Source organism: Convolutriloba macropyga, chromosome 15 (genome assembly GCF_964194025.1).
Source record: "Convolutriloba macropyga chromosome 15, txConMacr16.3, whole genome shotgun sequence".
Lineage (NCBI taxonomy): Eukaryota > Metazoa > Xenacoelomorpha > Acoela > Convolutidae > Convolutriloba > Convolutriloba macropyga.
The window spans coordinates 26,233,662-26,258,136 of NC_134482.1; the positions used below are offsets into that span (position 1 = coordinate 26,233,662).

General features: G+C 36.3%; 1 protein-coding gene across 3 annotated transcripts in view; it reads right to left on the bottom strand.

Annotated features, from left to right (window-relative positions):
• Positions 1-3,272: 3,272 nt before the first annotated feature.
• LOC142354717 (uncharacterized) overlaps positions 3,273-24,475 on the bottom strand; it is a 33,297-nt gene continuing 12,094 nt past the window's right edge. For 2 of the 3 annotated variants that reach the window (XM_075407091.1, XM_075407090.1), the window contains exons 4-7: positions 23,663-23,938; positions 9,654-9,950; positions 4,520-4,816; positions 3,273-3,459 (exon numbers count right to left, since the gene is read on the bottom strand). In XM_075407091.1, the coding sequence (XP_075263206.1) occupies positions 3,362-3,459; positions 4,520-4,816; positions 9,654-9,950; positions 23,663-23,938 (968 nt within the window). In that variant the 3' untranslated portion in view covers positions 3,273-3,361. The remainder of the gene's footprint in view (positions 3,460-4,519; positions 4,817-9,653; positions 9,951-23,662; positions 23,939-24,475) is intronic. The other variant, XM_075407092.1, reaches the window with a different exon arrangement.

The window sequence follows — 24,475 nt, forward strand, 5'->3', positions numbered from 1 at the left end:
CCAATTGATCATGTAGATGTACAATATGAAACATGACATCAATTGACTACACCATATAGATCCACGCGTCAAATATCAATCAAAATTTGGCGTAGATCTAAAAGATAGTTTTTCTGGACAAAACAATGAGTGAACTACTTTGAGTAAAACCAAAATCCGCGAGCTTTGATAAAACTAAATTTGTCTTCCAAACCTAAAAATTTTTTACAGAAGTTGCCTGTTTTCAGGATATAAACTTTTCACTTTGTATATTTCTGAAAGTTCACTACGTTCTGAATATCTGGGTCAAGACTTGACTTAAGAATTTCACTACATTGCAAAACGCACAATTGCTCAAGTATATTTACAGGGTGCGAATTTTAGCGACAAGTCTAATTGATTTTAACCATTTGATCTCGTCACTCCTTTCCGCACTTTTGAGGTTGGCTAGCTACCACTCTTTATAATTTGTTTCCAAACAGAGTTTTATTTTAACCGAGGGATTTCTATGATGTTACTAAGCCAGATTTCTAATAACCAAACCTAATAACTGAAAAATCGGAATTAGGAATGAAAAAATAAATACTGATTTGACAAAAGAAATATAAAAATTAGTGCAAAAAAAGCGACGCGAATTGGGGGAATGATCGCCAATTGTCGCAGTGCTAAGGTCGCTCGAATTGGCTGCCGAGATTAGTGACGAAGAATGGCAAATAAGTCGGTTATCTTCGCATTGTCGCTGAAATTGGTAAACTTTGCTACCATTCGAACAAAAAACAAAATGTTAAAAGTCACAACCGAAATCATTAAGCTCCTTGTCTATAGTAGGACATTAACAATGATACAGTTCAGCAAATAGACACAGCTTCTATTTACTTGGAACTCGGACCGAAAGAATTTACAAGTTTTTTTAAAACTTATGTATTTTATCATTTTCAATTTTTTAAAAATCTGTAAATTGCAAATACAAATTTTTATAACCTCAACAAGAAATCTGATTAAACATTTACATTTAAATCAGCTCAAAGCATATAAAAATAATTTCGAAATGTCTAAAACAAAAAAGTTCTAAAATCTTGTACTTGTTTATCTATTGGAACAGGTTCATGTAATTTGATCATTTCTCTAAATAATTTTCCCTCATGACTGGTTTTTTCTTTTTCCTTCCGGATTTCTATTGGTAGCTTGTTCCACTATTCCGTGAAATTTCTGATTACTGAATGGTCACTCCTTTTAAAATGAATGTTATATTTGTAAAAAAATTGTACGGCTCGGCAATTTTTGCGCATCTCAAATTTTCCCAAATTTTGAAAAATGTTATTTTTCGGTTTTTTGACTGCTTTCTTCATCAAGTTTCATCAAACCAAAGAGTGCCAAACTAAACAAACCAAACTAAATACTTATTTATTCTTGGACTGATGAAGCCGCAAAGATTGGAGTAAATTTACCCTAAACTTGAAATGTTACAAGACAATTGGTTTAAATAGTGCAATTTTTGCTCTTAACGTAAAAAAAATGTCTCAGTAAGTACGTTGATCTAACGGCAGTCACCATTTTTGTCAACACTTTGTTTATCTCAGCGTCAAATTTTCGTTTGTTGTTAATCACTAAGCCCAGATATCGACAAATACGTTTTGTTTTTACAATAAGTCCATTATAATAAGATGCAGATCATTTTATGTGATTTTGATGTTTTTGGGAAAAAACAATTACTTCGATTTTATTTTGGTTCAAGAATTCATCTGCTCAAGGTTAACATATTCTGGTTCATGTAATTATCAGCAGTTTTTGAAAGGTAATGTCCACTTTCAATAGAAATTCCTGGTCATTTATGGAGTTGGATATAATACAAGTGTCATCTGCGAATTGTGAAACTTCATCGCTTTTCATACTTTCCGAGAAGTCGTTATTATACATCAAGGGTCCAAAATCAAGGGTCCAAGGACTGTCTCTTCAATTCTCCATGGTTAATTGTCCCCCAATCGAAATATATTCCATTTTTAAAGCATTCTTATCTTATAGATAAAAAAATTCTAGTACAGTTTTTGCTTCCATATCAAACCCGTACTTTGCAATTTTTTGAGAAAAATTCAAGAGATAATGAGTTGAAGGCTTTGCTAGGTCCAAAAAATACCAAATACAGATTCATTTTCTTCTGAAAAGTTGTTTTTAATGAAAAAGAAAGTTTGTCTCAGTTAATGAAAACACAGTTCAGTCGACGATTTGTTTTTAATAAAACCGAAATGATTTTTGTTTATTATCTAATGCTCTTCTATATGTTCTAGCAAATGTTGCAGTAGTAGTCTTTGGAATATTTTAGCAAGAGTTGGGTTCAATGAAATTGGTCTGTAGTTCTCCAATTCAAGCAGACCACCTTTTTTATAAATTGGAATTACATATGCCTTGTAAGGACTTCTGGAAAAACATTGTTAGAAATACCTTCGTTAACTGCAAACTGTAAGTTTGTTCCAATAGATATTTTATAGCATTTGGAAGACCATGAGGGTAGGAAACGAGGACGCGATGCCTTGATCTGTGGTGGTTTGTCAATTATCTTTATACGGAAAAAAATATGATATGCTTCAATGGATTTTTATCATTATATATACACTTAACGAAGTTGTTGCTTTTTTTTAGATGTTCGTCTGTTTGATATTTTGTGGGATGCAATTGGTTCTATTCTTTATCAAAAAAGGAAAGGATTTAAGTCAACCAAGAACTGTTGCCACCACCTCCCCATCTGTAATTGATATTCTTGCGCAGGTTTTTAAACTTGTCGATTGTAAGATGGTTTGAGCTAATCCTGGCACCGCCAATTATCAATATATGCAAACCATTTACCAAATTGAAATTACTCATTAGTTATCGTATCACACGCGTCATCAATACAACAAGGGGGGTGGGGTGGGGCGGGATGGGGTGAGGTGTGTTGGAAGATTTCCCGGGTCGAGGTTTTGTCAAAAAATAATGTAAGATTAGCGGTGAATAGCGGTGAAAAAAAACTTTTTTCACCGCAAAGCGCCCGCATCTTTTAGCGTTGAATGCGTTGAAAGCGGTAAATTTTTGTAAGATTTGCGGTTTTAAGCGGTGAATTTTTGTAAGATTTGCGGTTTCTAGCGGTGAAAAACTTTTTTTCACCGCATTCACCGGATTTCTTACAAAAAAGTAACCGCTTAAAATTTTGACCGCTTAAATATTTTTTGTCACTGCATTCAACGCATTGAGCGCAAATCTTACATTTTTACTCAATTTCACCGCAAATCTTACATCTTTTAGCGATTTTTAGCGGTGACACCTCGACCCGGGTTTGTCATTTGTTTTATATATCATGTATAAATGTGCAATCAGTTCATAACTTTGAGAAAGGAACAGATTGATGGTGTTAAGCATTCTTTAGTAGGTTGTTGCTGAGGATAAACAGCATTCCGGTCAAAGATAGCCAGATCAGCTCCCCCAACTGTGCTGCTCCAGAACCAGTTCCTGAAATTTCAAAGTGTGACATCAACATGCAACTCATGAAGAGACTCCTCATATGCTTAACTCCTAATTACTACTTAGTGAACCCTAAAGATGGATCATCCCAATTAAAATGCTACCCCAAAATGAGTATGAAATGACTCATTTTGACCATAGTATTCTTGGGAAAAAATTTCAGTTCTCCTGCGCTTTATCGATGCTGAGAATTTTTTGACCCCCTTTTCACATTAAAATGAACTGCTTCTGATCGCTAATTTTAATAAACATTAATTGAAATATGAAAAAACTTTGCAAATTTCGATAAAGATTTTCGCAAATATTGAAAAATATCTAACAGTCCGTGACTAGTACCGTTGACTGCGTATTTACAGCTGAATGATGTCGCTCAGATTAACTTTAAAAGTCCTTTCACACACACACACACACACACACCACACACACACACACACACACACACACACACACACTACTCGACTAGGGTAAATACAGACTGAATTCAACTATGGTTTAAACATTGGTTCGCGTCCAGTTAAAACGCATTCGTATGCTTATTCTGAAATCCGTATGAAAAGGCAAAAAGGACAAGTGACCAAAGCTTTAGCTTATTCTTCATGTTTTGCAAAACAACCAAGGAGGCTGAACATCTTGATCCAGACTGAGGATGCTGTGCTTTCCTGAAAGTCTGGACATAGGCAATTTTGAACGCAGGAAAGTCTGGACATGAGGACTTTTGAACGCACGATGAACGCACGAAAAATTTTGAACGCACGAAAGTTTGAAAAATTTTGAAGGCACTTTCCGTCTGGGAGGGTCTGGACATAGACACTTTCCGTCTGGCAGGGTCTGGACATACCGACTTTCGGTCTGGGACCTCAACCTGGGAATCATTTTAGCTTTCAAAGTTACGGCGAAAAAATATCCTTTCTTAACCAAACTGTCATTGAAACCGAACCAAATTACCCCAAAATTCTCAAAACTCTGCCTTTTCAGGTTTTTTATTTGAAATATGAAACAATTTTCACCATTGACTTGATTATTTTGCGATTGCGTAAAAAGTACTTGCCATCATAAGTCACTGAAAGCACCTGACTAGTGGTGACTCCACCGTCATTATCTCTGCAGTCAGTGACTGTTCCGACCGAGAAAGTTGCTTCCAACCTCACAGAAAGATCAGTCGGCAACTCGGTCACGTTCACTGGGAATCTTTCCCGGGTGAAGGAGACTTGACCCAATTGTCCTCCATCAGTAGTACTGTAGGCCACCACTGTTCCGTTGTCGAAGTTAGCAGTATCTTTGATTTCAAGAAAGAGTACACCATCTGTATCGGTCAAAATGAAGTCGGTTGCTTGAAGTTTTGGCTCTTAAAATATGCAAAAACTTTTTTAAAAAGTTATTGTGGGTGCGATGGTGAGACATAGATTAATAATTGTTCTGCGCGTCCTGCTTCTAGACGCTACATGACAGCTCAGCAGCTATATGGGAAAAGGTGACCGCGGACAGGGCGTTTAGCCGACAACCAAAAAATGAGAAATTTAACCGACAATTTAAGTAAAATGAGCAATAAAACTTATTCTAAAGCTTTGATTGATCAATTTGAAACGCTATTTCGTAAGCGAACAAATATACCGCAGTTTTTTTCATCAACTAGTGGAACGAAGGTCTATCCGTGGTTGGACCGTATTTTACCGCATCTGGCCATGCCTCGCGTGCCATGGCCATGCCTCAGTGGCCCGTGGGACTTGATATGAATCTATCACAACTGAACTACTGATTTATGGACCAATTATTGACTTTTATTACCAATTATGATAAAACTGTAGACTAAATTTTTCAATTTTCCTAGCACCATGGGAAAAGAACTCTTCCAAAACCAATCGGCATTTTGTGGCTAAATAATTTTGTGGCCATATCATTGCCTTCTTGCTTCTGTTTGATTTTGATATACTTAAAATTGTCTTGCAGTTATAGGACTAAGATTATGAGGAATACGGCTATTTAATCACTTTTTCACCAGTTTTTTTAAGCTTTGCCTACAAGAACTACAGTTAACAGAAACTGGTCTGTTGAGAAAGACGGCGACAAAGTGTGCTTTTGTCTTCAGTTTTTTGTTTAGCGTTTTTTCATTTGGCTCATACGGGATATTTCGCCTGTAAAAAAAGTAAATTGATTTGTTAATGTTTTTTTTTAAACAAGTAAATTGAAAATATAACCCGGAGGTTAAATATTACAATTTTAAAATTATATATACAAAATTAGTACAATGTTAAAAATCAAAATTTTTTAGTCAGAAAAACAACAGTGTTGTTCTCCATTGAGTCAGGCCATATAAATACATGATTAGTTGGCACTTTAACAAACTATTGTATCAAATAATTGGCAATCTATTAGAAAAACAAACATCTGAGTAAACTGAATAGAGAAAAGTTCAGTGAAAATAAAATCACACATTTTAAAACTTCAATATGAACGCTCACTTTAAAGTAAACTTCCTGGTCTTCTTTATTTAAAAAAAAGCTGGATTCAGGAATTGAAAACATTCACGATAAATTTAGAGCTGCATAGGAACTTTGCTATTAAAACATTATCACTTGACAAACCCAGTCAAAAAATTCTGAATAATATAAAGCCCAAAACTCTTTAACTAAAACTGTTGAGAAGAAAAAAGAAATTACTGACAGGTTTTATAGAAAATCAAAAATTTCAAAACACGCAAACATTACTCTGCTGCAACTCAATATGAAAATTTTTCGAAACATAGCCAGAATTTGTTGGCGCCAGCTGAGATAGACAGATAAAGAAAAAAAGTGATATCATATTTTGAGTTATAATCGTCAGAATTTGTTCATTTCATTTTTATACGTCTTCTATAAACTTATTAAAGTCCCATTCCTCCGATCGGTAGATCTGAGGCCCAATTTATAGAGAAAAGTTGTTTTCTAAATTTTGCCCGTTTTAACATTAGCTATAGAATAAATCTGGTATCCCCACAAATAAGTTTACACTGATGCTATTAATTTTTATACTAATAATTGTGTAGTATCATTGTCTTTAACCCCTCAGTAAGTTATTTTGGTTCTTTTTTAGTTTCCGAGGTCTTTGGGAAAAAACCATTCAAATTTGCCTTCATTTAGATAGGGCCATCGACACAAAGTTTTGTATTGAACTTTCTTTTCAGTTAGAATACGTTCATTTGAGTTTATTTGCCACCTCATCTCAATTTTAGCGCTGTTTATATTAATGATTTGCTCATTTGAACTATCTATGCCTCTTGTGTTTCATAGTATGTAAATATCACGCGCTTGAATAAAGTACAAATATAGTTAAAGTGTAAAGCGAATATATTTTCTTTCCAGTTAAGTTGAGTGCAACTATATGCTACTTCATGCTTTTAACAAAACCTCTTTTGTTGTAAACCGTGTCCTAATATATTCTCAACTCGAATAAATCAAAAATGACAACATTTTTGAATAAGGAAAAGAAAAATTTAAAGTTTGACTTTGGAATCAGGGCCGGCGTAAAGATTATTTAGCAAAAGTTAGTAATCAGCCGTTACAGAATGGATTTCCCTTTGTAACTATGTACAGGCTCAAAACAATTAATCAGCATTGGGATTGATAAAAAATATTTACTTTTTTTCATTTTTGCGGAGGTCTGCAGGAATTAAGTCGACAAAACATTCTAATGCTTGCTCTTATTTTTTGACAGCGATTAAATTCACAAAGGTTTTAAATATTTACTGTTTAATATACTAGCATTTAACACTGCTTTCCACCATTCCGTTTCCACCATTCCGTGACAGTTTGCTGGAAATTTACGAAAAACTTACTGGTAAATGATTCTATTGTTTTACTAATTGCAAAAGATATTGACAGTTTGTTGGTTACCATTTACGTATATCACAACTCATAACAGTAAATAGCGAAAAAAACCTGTGCAGACAGCAATTGTGCTAAACAGCGGTACACCCAGATGAAATTTTGGCACTCCAACAAACTAGTGCAACAAGAACCTGGTCATCTATTGGAGAAACCATCTATCGTCTAAGTTTAATTGAGAAAAGTTCAATGCTAAGAAAATCATCAATTCTCAAACTTCAAAGCGTACGTTCATATTAAAGTAAAATTCTTTATCTTGATTATTAAAAAAACCGAATTCAGGGTTTCGGAAACTTTTATGATATCTTTAGAACCCGTAGAATTTGCTTTCAAATCATTCTCACTTAACAAACCTAGTAAAAATATCTTGTTAATACGAAGCCTAAAAGTTGTAATTTAAAACTGTTAATAATATATAAGAGGATACTGACTGGTCATTTTTCAAAACAAATTTTTATAAAACACGTCGATATCACTCTGCTTGAGTTCAATGTTAATGTTCAATGTTCTACAGATGCTGTTTTACACTTAATCGAAGCATTACAAGAAAACTATGATAACTTAAAAATTTCAGTTGCCGTTTTCATTGATCTAGCTAAAGCATTTAATTCAATATCGCACGAAATTTTTGTCAAAAAGATTGAAGCTTACGGTTTTTCAGAAAGTGCAGTTGATTTATTTGCTTCATTTCTTAAAAACAGACAGCAGTGTGTTAAAATAAATGATGTTTACTCTGAATGGTTGAAAAGAAATCATGGTGTTCCACAGGGAACGGTTTTAGGGCCACTGGTTTTTCTTCTCTACATTAAAGATTTTCGAGAAAAAGTACAAGGAAACTTCGACATATTTCAATTTGCTGATGACACAAGTTTTCATTTCAGCAGAAACAATGTCAGGAAAAATGTGTTTCTGGAATACTGGAGAAAACAGATAATTATCTAAAGCAAAACAATCTAACCAAGAATACCGGTAAAACTGAAATTCTTTGCGTCTCGAAAGAAAATGAAAATTTTGATCCAATAGTTTTTCGGGGACAAGAAATTAAGCCACAAAGTCACTGCAGATACTTTGGGTATAACGATTGATTCTAAAATAAACTTTCATGTACAACTCAACAAAGTCCTATCAAGTATGGCCACAGCGATTAGATCCATATACCTTATACGTTATCAGTTGCCTCTGAAAGCACGTTTGATGCTATTCAAATCCCTCGTCCTTTCTCATTCAACGTTCAGTGCTCTAATTTTTCAGAACTTGAATTTCTCTGCAATGCAGCGAATTAATCGACAAATCAATTGGGGAATTAAAGTTTGCTATTTGAGAAAAAAGTTTGAGAGATCTACAGATCTCGTAGTAAAATCTGACATTTTGCCCGCAGAACTTTTAATAAGCCAGATGAGCGTTTCAATACTTAGGAATGATATTTCATTATTGAAATCAGATGGCACTGAGAGTTTTTCTCTAAGTGGTAATATCTTAGTAAGAAAAAACAACCGAACTGAACAGCTAATTCTCCTAAGGTCCAGCAGTGGGTCATTACAAAAAAGAAGCATCCAAAAATGGAATAAACTTCCGCGTGAAGTCCGGACTATCAGATCACGCTCAAAGCTTAAACCCATGTTAAAACAGCATCTGCTCCAACAATTCAAACTTGTACCGTTGGAAAGGAACGTTGGTGGCTTCAAAAGTTATTTTTACCTTTAAAAAACGGAACCACTATTTTGATTTTTAACATTGTACTAATTTTGTATATATAATTTTAAACTTGTAATATTTAACCCACGGGTTATATTCTCAATTTACTTGTTTAAAAAAAGAAACGATGACAGCATGCGTTTTGTTTTGTCAATACGTAAAGGCTAATATTAAATTATCAGCATTTGGGTTGATGAAATTTCATTCAACTTTTGCATTTTTTTCGGAGCTCTGCAAGAAACAAGTTGACTGAATGTTCTAATGTTTGCTCTTATTATTTGACAGCGTTTGAAAACAAAAATTTAAATATAATTTTTGATAATTACTGTTAGTGTATTAGTGTATTCACGCGTAACAGCTTTCCGCCATGCGATTTAAATGCGTGCCAATTTGACAGAAATTTATGAAAACCTTAATGGTAAATGATTCTATCGTATTACTAATTGCACATACCCGGGTCGAGAACATCGCATTGAACGCAAATCTTACACTTTTACTCAAATTCACCGCAAATCTTACATCTTTTAGCGATTTTTAGCGGTGACACCTGGACCCGGGTAATATGGACAGTTTGCAGATTGCCAATTAGGTATATCATGACTTATAACAATAAAAAATGAAGCCCACCTGTACAGACAACGATTGTGCTGAACAGCAGAATACCCAGATTGCCATCATGAGTGGATTGATTCACAGTGAATTGGTAGGAAGTGCCCGGCTCAAGTCCTGAATATCTGAACCATCCTGGGTCACTGGCTGATGGGTTTCTGTCGGCTTGCAAATCAGAGCACTTCGGATGGTCATTGGAGGCACATGATACCACAATGTCGGCTATTGTGGCATTTCCCTCTTTATCATCGACCGTTATCGTTAGAGTAGTGGTTGTGACGTCATCAAGCGCAAGTACCACAGACGCATAAAGAGCTGAAACATTTTTTAGCAGAGTTAGTATGCTCATAACTATATTCTTGACGGCATTTGAGAGTTTTGACAATCGTGCAATTGTACACTCGAATGTAAGTGAAAATTATAGCCCACAATATGTATGTTAGTTACCGTTGGGAACTATTTTTACAATTTTAGACGGATTACCAAAATTAATAGATTAAAAACCTAATTAGAAATCACACTTCAAATCTGAAATATACTGAAACTATACAATCTTATTTCATGAAAGGTTTTTACTCTTTTATAAGTATTTGCGGAAACACTTTTCAATTGCTGCTTGTACAGGAGCTCAAAATTCGCATTTTCGTCAACTAAATTTTTCGGTTTCGAAATTTCAAATAGTTTAGATACCATACATTTTGGTAAGAAACGTGCTCAGCCTCTTCTTTGGCGTTTGTTTTCACTTTCTTTGATGAAAAGTTTCTTACCACTGTTTAAGGACAAAGGTATAATTCCATCAAGGTGAGTTTCAATTTTACCAAACAATTTTTCTGGGTGTAATTCATAACATGGCCAATTTTTTGAATAATCGAGAATCCGTACTAATTTTTGTCGGGCATGTTTACGACTCATAATTTAGGATTAGAATTGAAAGCGCGTGTGGAAACAAGTTAGGCTATGTTAATTTAGTGCAAATTTGCTTCACAATTAAATTAATGTGCACTCATTTTCAGAAAATATTTTTGGTGCGATCGTGAAAACTTGGGACAATCATGTGTCACTAATTTAAATGCCATTAATTAGTAGTTTCCACACTGTAAGTAACTCTTTCCTAATAACTAAGATAGTGTCAATTAGACCAAAACGAAAGATAACTCAATTCGTGATTAACATCGGAAATTTCCCTCTCGATACTAATCGCTGATTATGAGGTCAAATTGCAGTTTTGAGATTAACAATATCATTGTTCACAAGAGCAAATAATTCTTTGAATTGCGTCTTAAAATATTACAAATCAAATATTAGGCTACTCACGAAGACGTCGAAATGCGTTACGTTGAGCCCTCAGTAATTGTGACTAAATGTAATTTTTTTTATCTACACAGGGAATTTGATTCAGCGTTTTGCGTTACCATATTTCATAGCGGAAAATGGCATATGAATCGTGAAAACTGGGGACAGAGTTTTGTCACTCAATTCCCCAAAAGGTAAAACTTATTGAAGTATCTTTTCGAACGTTGACCATATAATGATATAGGTTTTTAAAAATTAGAAATTATTTGAACCACTCGACTCCTCTTCTGGATATTGCATGATTTTTACTCAATTATTTCGCACTTAGTGGTGGAAAATTTCTTCCGGCACTGAATTTGCATTGCAGTTTGGTTAGCACCAGGTTGACACTTGTATTGTTGTTCGTAAACTGAGAAAATTTGGTCGTCACTTTATGTGGAAAATGAAAAGTTTTTTTGCTTTGAAGTGAAATGTTAGGAGCAGTCAAAAAATCATATTTATTCAGTTATGATCTTTGTCACCGTTTTAGTCTTAACATTTTCCCCTTTGGGAACAAAAATAATACAAAATACATGGTGGAACAGTGGCAGAAAACAATTTTGCAGGATTTCTACAGGTTTTGAAAAATTCTCATTTAAAATCAACATATCCGACGGCGATATCGACGCTTTATTTGTATTAAATAAAATTAATCAGAGGCTAAACCTTGAGCCCTTCGGGAATTTTAATTCCAAGCACTTTAATGGATTTGACTTTAATAATTGGTTAAAGATTCGATACCAAATCCCTTACTGTTCGTTTCAAATTTTTTTTTTGAAAACAATTTTTTTTTTAGTTGCCTTTGAAAAAATGTTTGAATACTGTTTTGAAAGGTCTATTTTGGCTATTAATGTTTATTCACAGATTTTGAAAACAATGAAACACCTCCATAAAGTTTTGGTCAGATTAATTTAATCAATTTTGAAGACAGTTCTTACCCAATATAATTTGGTTGCTAAAAAAACATTTGAATTTTAGCAACTGTTCTCAACAAAAATTTGGCAAATCAACTACAATAGTACAGAAAAACATCAAAAGTAAACAAAAACCCTTTTGTTTCTTTTTTCTAAAATACAGTCACAACAGTATGTTAAATTTTTTGTTTGTGTTTTTCTCGTTTGTGATGCCAGAGTGATTCAAGTATGGATCTAGTATGATTCAGAGTTGTGTGCCAAATGGCCGTTAAAAATTTCGGTGTGTTTCAGCAGTGTTTTTGGAACGCATCAATTTTCACAATCGATTTTTTTTCAGTTTGCATTCTCTTGAACTGTTTTTTTTCCAGTATTTTGGATCTTTCTCACTCAAACCGCAATTTTCAAAAACAGCGCGTCGCCACTTTTTTTGTTTTCCTTCCAAAAAAATTTGCAAAACAATTTAAAAGGTCTCTTTTGATTATTAATTTTTGTTTGTTTACAGAATTCTCAGAAGCATATTCTTAAATTAAGTTTGAGTTTATTGGCAAAAATAGTTAAAAAACTCGTAAATCTGAATGGCATGGATGATCCTCTATTATAATAAATGAGTATTAAATTAGCCGTAATAAGAAAAAATACCTCCCATCCAAAACAAAAAATTAATGTGGGATCATTTTTGAACCTAATTGACTGCTTCTTATATCAGCCAATGGTTAATTACATTGGGATCTTTCCTCATTTATTACAATGGAAAGAATTTTAAATTTGTAAAAAATCTTTCCAGCTACTATCTTGTATAATGATAATGATGATCTCGTCCATGATATTTTTTTGCACAATGAATTGTTCCCGGTTTTGGCGTAAAAATTTTTTATATGTTTGAAAGAGAATTTTTATATGTTTGAACTGATTTCACGATCAAGGTGTTTGCATTAGTAAGTATTTGCATTAGTTATGGAAACTCTTTGGAACTTTTTGAGCATTTGGGGCAATTCGGTCCTTCTTCTTGAGATTCGTTCTTACTTCAGGACATGATTTTAATATAAAGTTTTGTAAGATCCCATGTCAGTGCATGCGTTAATGATAGCACGGGAGGTGTAAATTATGTTTTTGATTACATGGACCGACATGTTTTGGATTAGGTTTAGAGATGAGCCTTGAAAAGAAAAGGTTTTTTTATTTTGTGTTGGGCAGGAAGCAAAAAAAATTGTATAAAAAGTTACCAAATTTTGTATCAATTCTGTCTCGCTTCCCAGTGATTTTACACCTTGGATTTTTTTTTAAAATTGCGTTTTTAATATATAGCTCGTTACAGTGAAACAAAATCAGCACGTGCGCCAAGGGAATTCGAAAGTTATTTGACCAGTGGTCAGCGGGAGGCAGAATAAATCCCATTTTTTTGGACACTAAATGATGGAGTAGCACGAACACATAATACAAATAAGAGCCCCTTCTTTTTGTTGTACACGGTAAACTCAATTTAATTTAGTGCAGAAAAAATTTCAATACGATGTACTTATTTAATGTTGTACCTAATCTTGAAGGACATTTAGTAGGAGTAATGTTAAGTTCACTTATTACCCACAGTTATTCATGTTTCAGTTTGTTTTTCTCTTTCCATCATCGGGAAATTTATTGTTCATGTGTGTCGTGACTTTTACTGGTCCAGTTTCATCTAGTTTTCAATCTCTTCATTTTGCTTCTCTCAATCAGTTGCCAAATTTAACTTATTTATAAGCAAGTGTACTTATTTATCAAGCAAAGTAGATAAGCGAAAACTAGGTGATTCGCTAAACGATCTCTATTTCAAAATCGTATTAAGTATTCTGGCCACGCAAGACAACACAACAAATAAACTGACCATCATTTGGATTGCGAATCAAGTACACAATATAGATTTTGTACAACATGGCGCAACCAGCTATTCAAAAAAGGATCTCACTAGGTATAGAGCCCTTCCCGTAAAAACCCAGCTCAGATCCTCCTCTGAAGTGTAAGGAGTGGCAAATACAGGCGAAGTTGGCCCTGATAACCAAATAAAACTTCACTTTGGACATTCTATTTGAGTCTAAACCCCTCTGGAACCGAGAATATTCTACTCCCACTGGAACCGATCTACGGTAACACAATAAAAGGAATTTCTGCCCAATCGGAAGGCGAACAACTGGCTAGAAACGAACTGGGGAAATTGCTGCCAACGACATATAGATTTAGGGGTCATGTGTGGTGACAAACCCCGGAACCAAGCACATCGCCAAGCCGTCTCTATTTTGTACCTCAGCCATGAAACAGAGGGAAGAAGGATTGCATGCAGCCGAAACTCACACTTCAAGATGAAAACATTGACTACTGTAGAACTCTGTAGAAACAAGGAGGAGGCATTCATAGGTACACGTAATTTTACTTTTGACAGGTACAAGCTTCTAACAACAAAGCAGTAAAAAGGACAGTCCATCAAACATTTCTTTGGCAAGCTTAAGGAATCATCACAAAACTGTGAACTTGGAATCCAAGAAAATAATTTAATCAGAGACCTCTTTATTGCCAAAATGCAAGGTTCCGAAAATCAGAAAAAAAAATTTGAAAGAAATTATTGATCCTGCCCCAGCATTACGTCTGGCTCTTGGTCACTGGAACCAAATAATAATAACTAATAGCCACTCCGCTCTACAGGTGAACGCCGTAACACCACAACGTCAATTTCGTAACTCAAATCGACGTCCAAATTTCCAAGCACAAACTCGACAGGCGAATCAACTGTGTCAAAATTGCGGTATTACTTGTTCAGCGAATCAGAAAGACAAATGTATTGCTAAATGCAAAGACTGTAAAAGTTGTGTTCTTCAGAACCACTTTCCTTGTGTATGTCGTAAGCCAAGATCTACCTCGACAAAAACTACCCGACCCAATGTGAACTCCATTGATGTAAATACAACTGATAACTCTGTTAACGCTATTCTAAGCGAAAACTATAATTCAGAATGTAGATCAGACTACGATGGTTACGATGACAACTTGTTGGCCATGATTGCAAATAATACTCTGCAGATTGAACCGAAGAACACGACTCTACAAATTGGAAATACAAAGGTGGGTCTCATCATCGACTCCGGGAGTGTATGTAGTGTTTTAATTTCATCACTTGCCACTGAAGTTAATAACAATTCCACCCTTGCAAGATGGCTGACAACGGCACCCTCTAAAGAACTGAAAACTTTTTCGAATAGGCCTATACCGCGCATCGAAATGATGCAGACTTCAGTAGAAAGTAATGGTAGGCGAATCGAAGATGCCGAATAAGTTCGAGTTGGAGACGGCCTAAAACCATTCATTAGTGAAGACCGAATTGACGCGATTGGCATAACAATTACTTAATTTCTGAACTCAGTTGAAGGCAGTGTGACCAACAATATCACTTCTCTGTGTCTTTGTGAAACACGCATAGAAAACCAATTTCCACAATTTATGTCACCCATCGATAGATCTAAAATACATATTGTAAAACGAAAATTCCCCAAACATTTTCAACCAAATTATCAAAAAGGCAGAAGAGTACCTATTAGTTTAAAAGACAGAATTAACACTGAAATCAAAAAATTACATAAAGAAGAACATATAGAAAAACTATATAACTGTTCTGAGCAATTCCGCAATTGTTATTACAGTCAGAGGAGACTAAACTATAAAATTAGCCCTAGATTCAAAATCTCTCAACAATTCTACACACATTAAAAAGTATCAGATGCCAAATATCGAAACGCTCGTCGATTCTATATCCCAAATAAAGACAGACTACAAAACAGAACTAGCGGATAAAATTTTCTTTTCTACCGTAAATCTTAAATACGCCTATAGCCAGTTAAATCTTCACCCCGACAATGCTAAACACTGCAATTTCAGCATTGTAAGTGTTGGCATGACAGCCACGTGGCGATCTAAAACTGGTTTTTAAGGACTCACCGATATGCCTGCCGAGTACCAAAAAACCATGGACTATAGTTTCATAGGCCTCAAAAACACTTTCTGTTTTCCTGACGACATATCAATTGTAAGTAAAGTTTCTGATGAAATCCATTTTCTATTAATCACAAATGGTCTTAAAAAAATTGATGCAGATAATCTTCGCATAAGTTTACCCAAATCCCATTTCGCCAAACAACAAATTCTGCGGCTAGGCTATAAAATAACTCAATCGGGAATATCGCCCCATGAATCTAACACATCTGCCATTCTTTCACTTCAACCACCTACTACAATTTAAAAATTACCTTTTTTTCTTGGCTCTGTACATTACATTAGTAATTTAGTTCTCAACTTAGCTCAACTCTGCCATCTTTTAAGACCCTTACTTTGAAAATCAACTAAACAAACTTGGACTGACGAAAATACTGTCCATCTGAATGCTATGAAAACACGAAAAGCAAATCACACAAAAAACACTCACTACAACCCGCAACTCAAAACACGCATAAAATGCGATGCCTCTCCCTGCGGTCTTGGAGCCGCACCAGAACAACTGATGGTTAATGTTTGGAAGCCAATATAATTCGCCTCAAGATTTTGAAGTAGTGACGAAGATCGTTACGTTATAAATGGGCTACAATTACTGGGAGTAGTCTGGTCTATAGAATATTTTACAATTTATTTTTATGGAAAACATTTTTCAGTTATAACCGACCAGCCAGCTCTCCTCTCAATATTAAAAGAAGACTGATTCAAAAAACCTTACAATAGTCGTTTTTCAAGATGGGTAGATCGTCTTTTACCCGACCAATTCAAAATAGAACATTTACCCGTTGCAAAAAAGGGTTTAGTAGACTACATTTCTTCTAACCCATATCAACCAGCAAAAAGTATTTCAAAGTTTGATGAAGAATTTTTAGTTGCTACTTTATTGCGAGTAGAAACTGATGGTAAATTCTTGCAAAAGAAAGATTTGTTTTTGCTTTTTATCTCAATAATTTCTTTTTAGACAAAATATTTGATACGCAAACACACAACAAAACAACTTAATCATACTGACCAAATATTAAACATAGAGTCTGAACTGCCATTAGTTTTAACTCAGCATTTAAATTCAACGCAAAGCAAATCACTACCCATAAATTATCCACAATGTCTTCCTTTTATACGCAGGCTGATCTTGCCCCGCAAGAACATTTATCTCAAAATATTTTACCACTTGCCTAGCGAAACAATACTTTGAAATTAATACCATTTAACCACTCTAATTTTGATAGTGATCCTGCATCGCGAGTACGCTTCACACAAAGTCAATTAGCACTTTCCCAGCAAAACTCTAAGCAAATCATACAATCTAATAATAACCATACCATAAATATAAATTTTGCATTTGGCACTTCTCTACAAACAAATAATTCGTCACTTGCACCGCATAGTACAAACACTATTTATTATACTTTACAAAATAAACCTCAAATACCGGATTTTGCGTCGCGAAATACCAATCCAGCGTCTCTCGCTTATCAAAATCTACATTTTAGTGAATGAAAACAATCTAGTCTGTCAATCAAGACTATGTCACACACTCCTTTCCTAATTAACACCAAAAACATAATTTCTTGAATTATTTCACGTGCTCAATTGGCAAGCAGTTGAAAGGTAATAACGCCGCTCAAAACACCAACCAGAACTTTGCCCCACGTGTCTCCTACAACAGACACAATGCTGAACACGCCTCGTCAATCACCCTTCACTTCCAACATACGTACACCGCTAACCGACAGCTCTCAAGTTCTGCCATTCGATAACGTTGTCAGCAAGATTTCAACAAGAACCTTATAGTTTCCTTGATGAGCAAGGATGCAGTGCTCGAAGAAGCTCGAGACTGCATCATAAGGTGCGATGAAGAACGAGTGAAGCAGTTCAACCCATATCTAAAGAGTTATTGGCGTGACCTTCAAGTCAGCAGTGGCTCTGTAAGTATGGATAAGAAATTGGCCATCCCAAAAGCGCTATAAGAAACCCTAATTGAAGACCTCCACGCCCGTCATCCGGGCAGCTGGGGACTGGTTTGTATGGCCATCACTGTTGGTGGTTTTACATGAGCCGGGACTTGCTTGTTCGCTCCATATAGCGCAAATCTTGCGCTGCGATTGGTCAAAACTTTAAAACGATTATACCCGCTGCGCCATAGATTTTGCAGGTCCTATCAATAATTAAAAAGAACATGAAATTTATATTTTAACGTTTTATAGAGGTCCACGTTCTTGAAGAATTGACCAACCTCGTTGTCTCATAGGTAATCAAGAAAAAACTTTTGTATAAAAAAATATAAACTTAGTTCTAGTTCCAGAAAAATACCACCGGGCTATCGGTTTGGTAGAAAGTGTTATTAATACGATAAAGCCTTGTCTGTATAAAAAATGCAAGTAAACCATCAAATTTGCTCACCATTAAAGGAGCACTTAAAACAATACAGTATCAACTTCGCATATGGAAACCTAAAACTTTCTGGATTTCGCCTTTCGAACCCCACTTTGGTCGTCGTGCATAGAAATATCAGTACTACACCTAAATATTCGATTTGAGCTATGATGAAATCTTAAATCTCTTTTTAGACGATGAAACAGTATCCACCAATGGACTGGTCCCTGAAGAATATTGAGCAACATATCGCAGTAGCAAAGAATTGAAACAAAATATGTGCAAGGCAACACAAGAGGTACAGACAAGAGAGCCAACCGTCAATGATAATGAGCCTCGATTCCTTCGATCAGCAAAATTGCATCGAGCAATTCCCTTCAAAGAATCGGCAGTCCGTGTCAAAATTGCCCGAAAACGCCAACCTAACAGACGATCGAAAAAGAATCTAGATGACCTCTATGAAATGTTGGCCCCCGGATCTGTTGTCCAGAAAACAAACCAATACACTTCAGTTATCCGCGAGCCCAGATGTATCAGTTCGCAATACCGATTTTGCAAAGTTCGGAACCCGGGAAGAACGCAAGACCAAGCTGCACGAATACATCAACAGACGAGGCCAAGAAGTTCGAAAAGTCTACTGATGTTAAAATCATGAGTCACACAAAGGGGTTTACGAGAATACAAAACGGAGATCGTAAAATGAAACACCACAAACGACATAATGTCAAACCGATCTAACATTGCTCGTGCAACGCGAGTACAGATGCCGAAAGTTCCGGCAAATTTTGCACCCCCAGAGTAAACAACACAAAATGTGACCAATCTTGCGCCGTAAATTTCATATCCCCACGCTATGACCGATCTCGTGCCTTAAAACACAGCCACACAACCACTAATTGCAGCGATACCCACCAGCACAGCTGAATAATTACAGCGACCGTCCACTTCAGCCTTTATAGAGACCCTTCAACAAACTTTGCCCACATTAAAACGGATAAGAAAGAGCCCAAATTATTCCTGGTTTGACAATGATGATTCGTTTGGGGATTCAACGATGTCCTGTCCCCAAACTTGATGCAACCTAGAAGAAAGAAGAGTTGGTGACAATGAGTCAGTACAGCCTTCTGTTGTGAAAACAGTTTCAATTCATGCCCCCCGCCAGTCATCGGAGAAGTGTCAACAACTGGTCCCCGTATTCGACCTGCGGATCACAGCACCGATGGACAATTGTTTATTGATGAGGAAGATTCTCAATAAAACTTGAAACCCTGAAACTTCCTCAATTTACTAATTATTACTAGCTGTCGTAACCAGTAAACATATTGCTGATAATTATATAACCGGTGAAAAAGTATAAAAATGTTATCAATATTCTCATTATGATCAATGTTATCAATATCTTCATTTTAATTTAGAACAGTGAAATTCATATACGATGACTTTTTCATTATTGTTGTACATAATCTTGAAGTACATTTAGTGGGAGTCATGTTAAGTTCACTTATTACCCACAGTTGTTCATGTGTCAGTCTGTTGCCCTCTTTCCCGCATCGGGAAATTTATTGTTTATGTTTGTTGTGACTTTTACTGATCTAGCTACATCTAGTTTTCAATCTCTTTATTTTGCTTTCGGCAATCAGTGGCCCAATTTAAATTATTTACTTACAACTGTAATTACTTATCAAGCAAAGTAGAGCAGCGAAAGATAGGTTCTTCGCCATAGGAATTCTATTTCAAAATTTTGAAGCAAAATTTTGTTAAGTGCAATCGCGGCGCAAGACAACGCAACAGATAAACTGACAGTGATTTGCATCGCGAATCAGGTACACAATATTGATTGTGAAAAGGTTTTCTTCTGAACAAACAAGATAATGTCTAGGCGAGAAAAGAGTAAGTGATTATCTCCAATTTCTTTCTTAAGATAATCTTCTGAAGATGTGGAGGAAGAAAACACATGGAGTATTATGCACTTTTTCTCAAATATCAAATGCTTATTTTTTCGGCCATTTTATTTCAACTTATAGTAATAACATGTCGCTATTTTGAGCTACAAAATGCATCTGAGTGTGCACATTTTGTTTTGTACATATACGGTTGCGTATATGCACTATGAGACTAGTGGCCATTAGCAGCCGGTTAAAAACAGTCAATTTCTGAAAAAAATACCAATCAGGTGTGTCGATTTCCTTAAGATAACAGTCAACAACCATCAAACGATCTCCAGGTTAAGGAAACCATCAAACGGGTCATTTCATAAAGATATCGGTCTGAAAATTTATTTTCCTAAAGCTCTTATAAAACAGTCAAACATAGCCGGCAGATTGCCGGAAAATAGCCGCGATAGACGCTTGTGGCCTTCCATGAACTGAAACAACTAAAGAAATAAGATAAACTGATCGACTAGCAGTCCTTTAATAGAGCACTAGACTTTTTAGGCTAGATTCGGACTATCACTTTTATGACACAGACGGTCGATAAGGAGAGCTTTTTCAAAATTGATATAAAAAATCAAAAACTCAAGACTAATTTTCAAGTATTAGGGCATATAATTTTGCACCTACTTAGATGCACACTATTGATTTTTATTAAAAATGTTCATAAAATTTAAAGTGTCACATGTGATTTCAGAAGTCATTTTTTGAGTGAGGTAAGTCACGCAATTCACCTAAAAGCAGAAATGACGTCGCGTACACAAATTTTAATTGCAAAGCAATAGAAGTCAATGAAGTCAATTCCAAGAAGTCAATTCCGAGAAGTCAGGTCGTAAGAATCATCGAAGGAGACGGCGAATTAAAAAAAACATAGCCGGTAGAAAACAGGAAACGACTCGAATCGTCGTGCATTATAATCTCTAACCTAACCTTACCGACATCAGAACATCAAAAAAGAAAAGAGAAAAAAAAGTAGCCCAACAAACCAGATTAAAGTGTTTAGAAGTGCCAACAATTTTTTAGTGGGGAGCTAGCTGGGGTGGGTGGGAAAATAGGTTGGGGAGGTGGGTAGTGCTGGGGTAGTGGGGGCGGGGTAGGTGGGGGTGGGAGGTAAGTTGGGGCGGGGGTATGATTGGGCGAGGGGGGGGTTGGGGGGTAGCTAGGTGAAGAGAGGGGGTTGGGGTAGCTGGGGGGTAAGTTGGGGGTGTGAGGGCAGTGGGTGGGTAGCTAGGTGTGGGGGGAGATAGGTGGTGGGGGTTATCGGTGTAGTTTAGATAATTAGGAGTGACTTATATAGGAACAAAAAATTCCAAAATGACATCTTCGACTTGAACATTACCAGCAGTTCTTAATTACTAGGCGAAGCTACTGTTAAAGTCCAATGATCGAAAACAGAAGTCAACAACCAAAAACGGGGGTAAATGCTCGAACAGAAAGAAGTCAAAATTCAAGTCATGAATAAACTTACTTTTTGCTAAAAAAACAAAGCCGGTAGAATACCGGAAATGACTCAAATCGTCGTGCATTATAATCTCTAATACAAGCTGACCAAAATCAGAGCATCTAAGCGGACAAGAAAAAACACAAAAGTAGCCCAACAAACCACATTAAAGTGTTTTAAAAATGCCAATTTTTTAGGTGCGGGGGGAGCTAGGTGTTGTGGGTGGATAGATAGGTTGGAGGGGTGGGTAGTGCTGGTTTAGTTGGGGGGGGGGGGGTGTAGGTGGGGGGGGGGGGGTAGGTAGGCGTTGGGGGGGGGGGGTAGGTAGGCGTTGGGGGGGGGGTAGATAGGTGATGGGGGGGTTTGCGGTGTAGCTTAGATAATTAGGAGGGGTGACTTATATAGGAACAAAAAATCTCAAAATGACCTCTTCACCTTGAACATTACCAGCAGTTTCTAAAATTCCTAATTTCTATACATTACAAACGAAGCTAGTGTTAAAGTCCAATGTTCGAAAACAGAAGTCAACAATTAAAAACGGAGGTATATGCTCGAACAGAAAGAAGTCAAAATTCAAGTCATGAACAAACTTGCGCTCTGCTAAAAAAAAAACCGGTAGAACCTCAATACTCCTCTTCGAGTCGTAAAAAACCACGATGTCCCCAGTAATAGCCGCTATCGCTTCGCGGCTATTAATAACAATCTTAGCTGGTAGTAAACATGGATCCACTGGCCTAGACCTCGACTTATGAAAAGACTTTAAAAGTCTAGTAGGGGGGCATTATTGACTGTAAATACATGTTCCAGGTTCCTAGTTAAAGTCGAGCTAATATCTTTCCGTGGGTCGAGCTAAAGTCTTTTCATAACGAAGAAAGTCCAGCTAAGGTCTTTTCATGGGTCCACCATTAGTCTTTTAATAACCAGCAAAGTCGAGTTAAGGTCTTTTCATGGGTCCACCATTAGTCTTTTCATAGGTCTGTTTTTTTTCAAAATTCAAATTTTTCAAACTTTTTTCCTGCTTCTGTACATACAGAAGCAGAACCGGAGCAAGACTAAATAGTTTTGCACCAGAGCAGTCCAACTGAAGAATCAGTTGGAAATCTGCCAAAAGCCTTAAGAATTTTATCAAATCTTAAGATAAAGTGTTATTGCAGATCGAGTATTTTACCACATTAATTGATTCAATGAAACCAGCTAGCTTAAGAGTATTGTTCCTAGTCCCATTAGTCATGAAAAAATTTCAGCGTTATTCATTTTGTTTTCCTTCCAAAAATTGAGCTATCTTTTTTTAATAATGCAGGTTTTTGAGGTATTTGTGGTTCTTTTGAATCGTAAAAGGTGCAGGATCATATATGCTGACTACGTTTTATGCAATATTGCACGTAAAACGTTAATAGCAGAAAAGCAGACTAACGAAAAGACTAATTATGGACCCATGAAAAGACTCAAACTCGACTTTGTTTGCAAACACTGTGTCGAGCTTAAGTCCAGCACAAACTTTGGGTCGAGCCGAACAGACCCAAGACCAACACTGGGCCAGACCGAACAGTTATATATTCATTTTTCATTACCCTTTTGCTATAATATATTGGATATGGGCCAGAGCGAACAGACCCGCGACTGGGTATGGGCCAGACGAAACAGACCGAAGATTGGATATGGACCAGATGAAACCGACCGATGTTTGGGTATTGACCAGACCGAACATACCCAATTCAAGTATGGGCCAGACAGAACAGACCCAATTTCGGTATGGGCCAGACGGAGCGGCGCGACCGAAAATTTGTCCAGACTATGAGCTCGGTCGCACCGGACCCCCCTGTCCGCAACCCAGGTCCGTCTGGCCCATACTTGTCTTGGGGCGCGGACTTCATCCTGGGAATAGATGTGAAAACATAACGGTTTGATCATTTTCCCCTTGAAATATAGTCATAAACGGTCATTTTGTTTTATTCTTATCAAATATGAAAATTGCCTACGTATTGTGCTTGTTGTTGTTGTTATTGTTGTTGTTTTGCTCACCTGGTTCGTACTCTGTGACAATAGGGCTGCTGTACTGATTCCCATTATCCCCACAGTTTGTGGAGTCCCCCACTCCAAACACGAATGTCAAGTTATAATCAACTCCGGATGTGAGACCAGCCAGCGAAACCGGCAGATCATTAACTGAAAATGTCTGGGCTGTCAGAGCAGGTGAGAAGGAGACATTGGCAGAATCGAAACTCCCCCCGTCAAGTGCGACGTCTACTCTCACAGTTGTTGAGTTGACCCTCGATGTAACCACACTGGGAGTTGGAACTGTTCGTAACAGGAAATTAAACAGCTATTAATCAGGCTTCATTCACCTGAAAAGTGTTGGAGGACGACGTTATGAAAATACTTAATGCCGAGAGAGGGAGGACGGTGAAAATAATTCTCGAAGTTAAGTTTGTGGCCGACCACATGTTACTGCTCGCCAAATGTCTTTCTATTTTCAGCGAGACATGTCAAATTTGACCAAAAGATTAAAAATTGAATATATTTGATAAGGGTAAAAATGAACATAACAAAACAAGTCTTTTATTAATCGATCTTTTGATAACCAATGTTGGCTATCATGATGACCAATACATGGTCAATACATATGATGACGATGGTACTGAAACGTTTTTTTTTTTCATTTGAAGCCCACGCATTTTGATAGAACGACATTGAAAAATGTCTTGATTAGGCAATATTGGCCATGAAATTGTGAGCATATGAAAAGTTATGATTTCCTGGCGTTTACTGGTAAGAAGACCCGTCAGAGAAACTGTTTTCTACATTGGGTTTTGAATATTAACAAAGCAGTTTGAG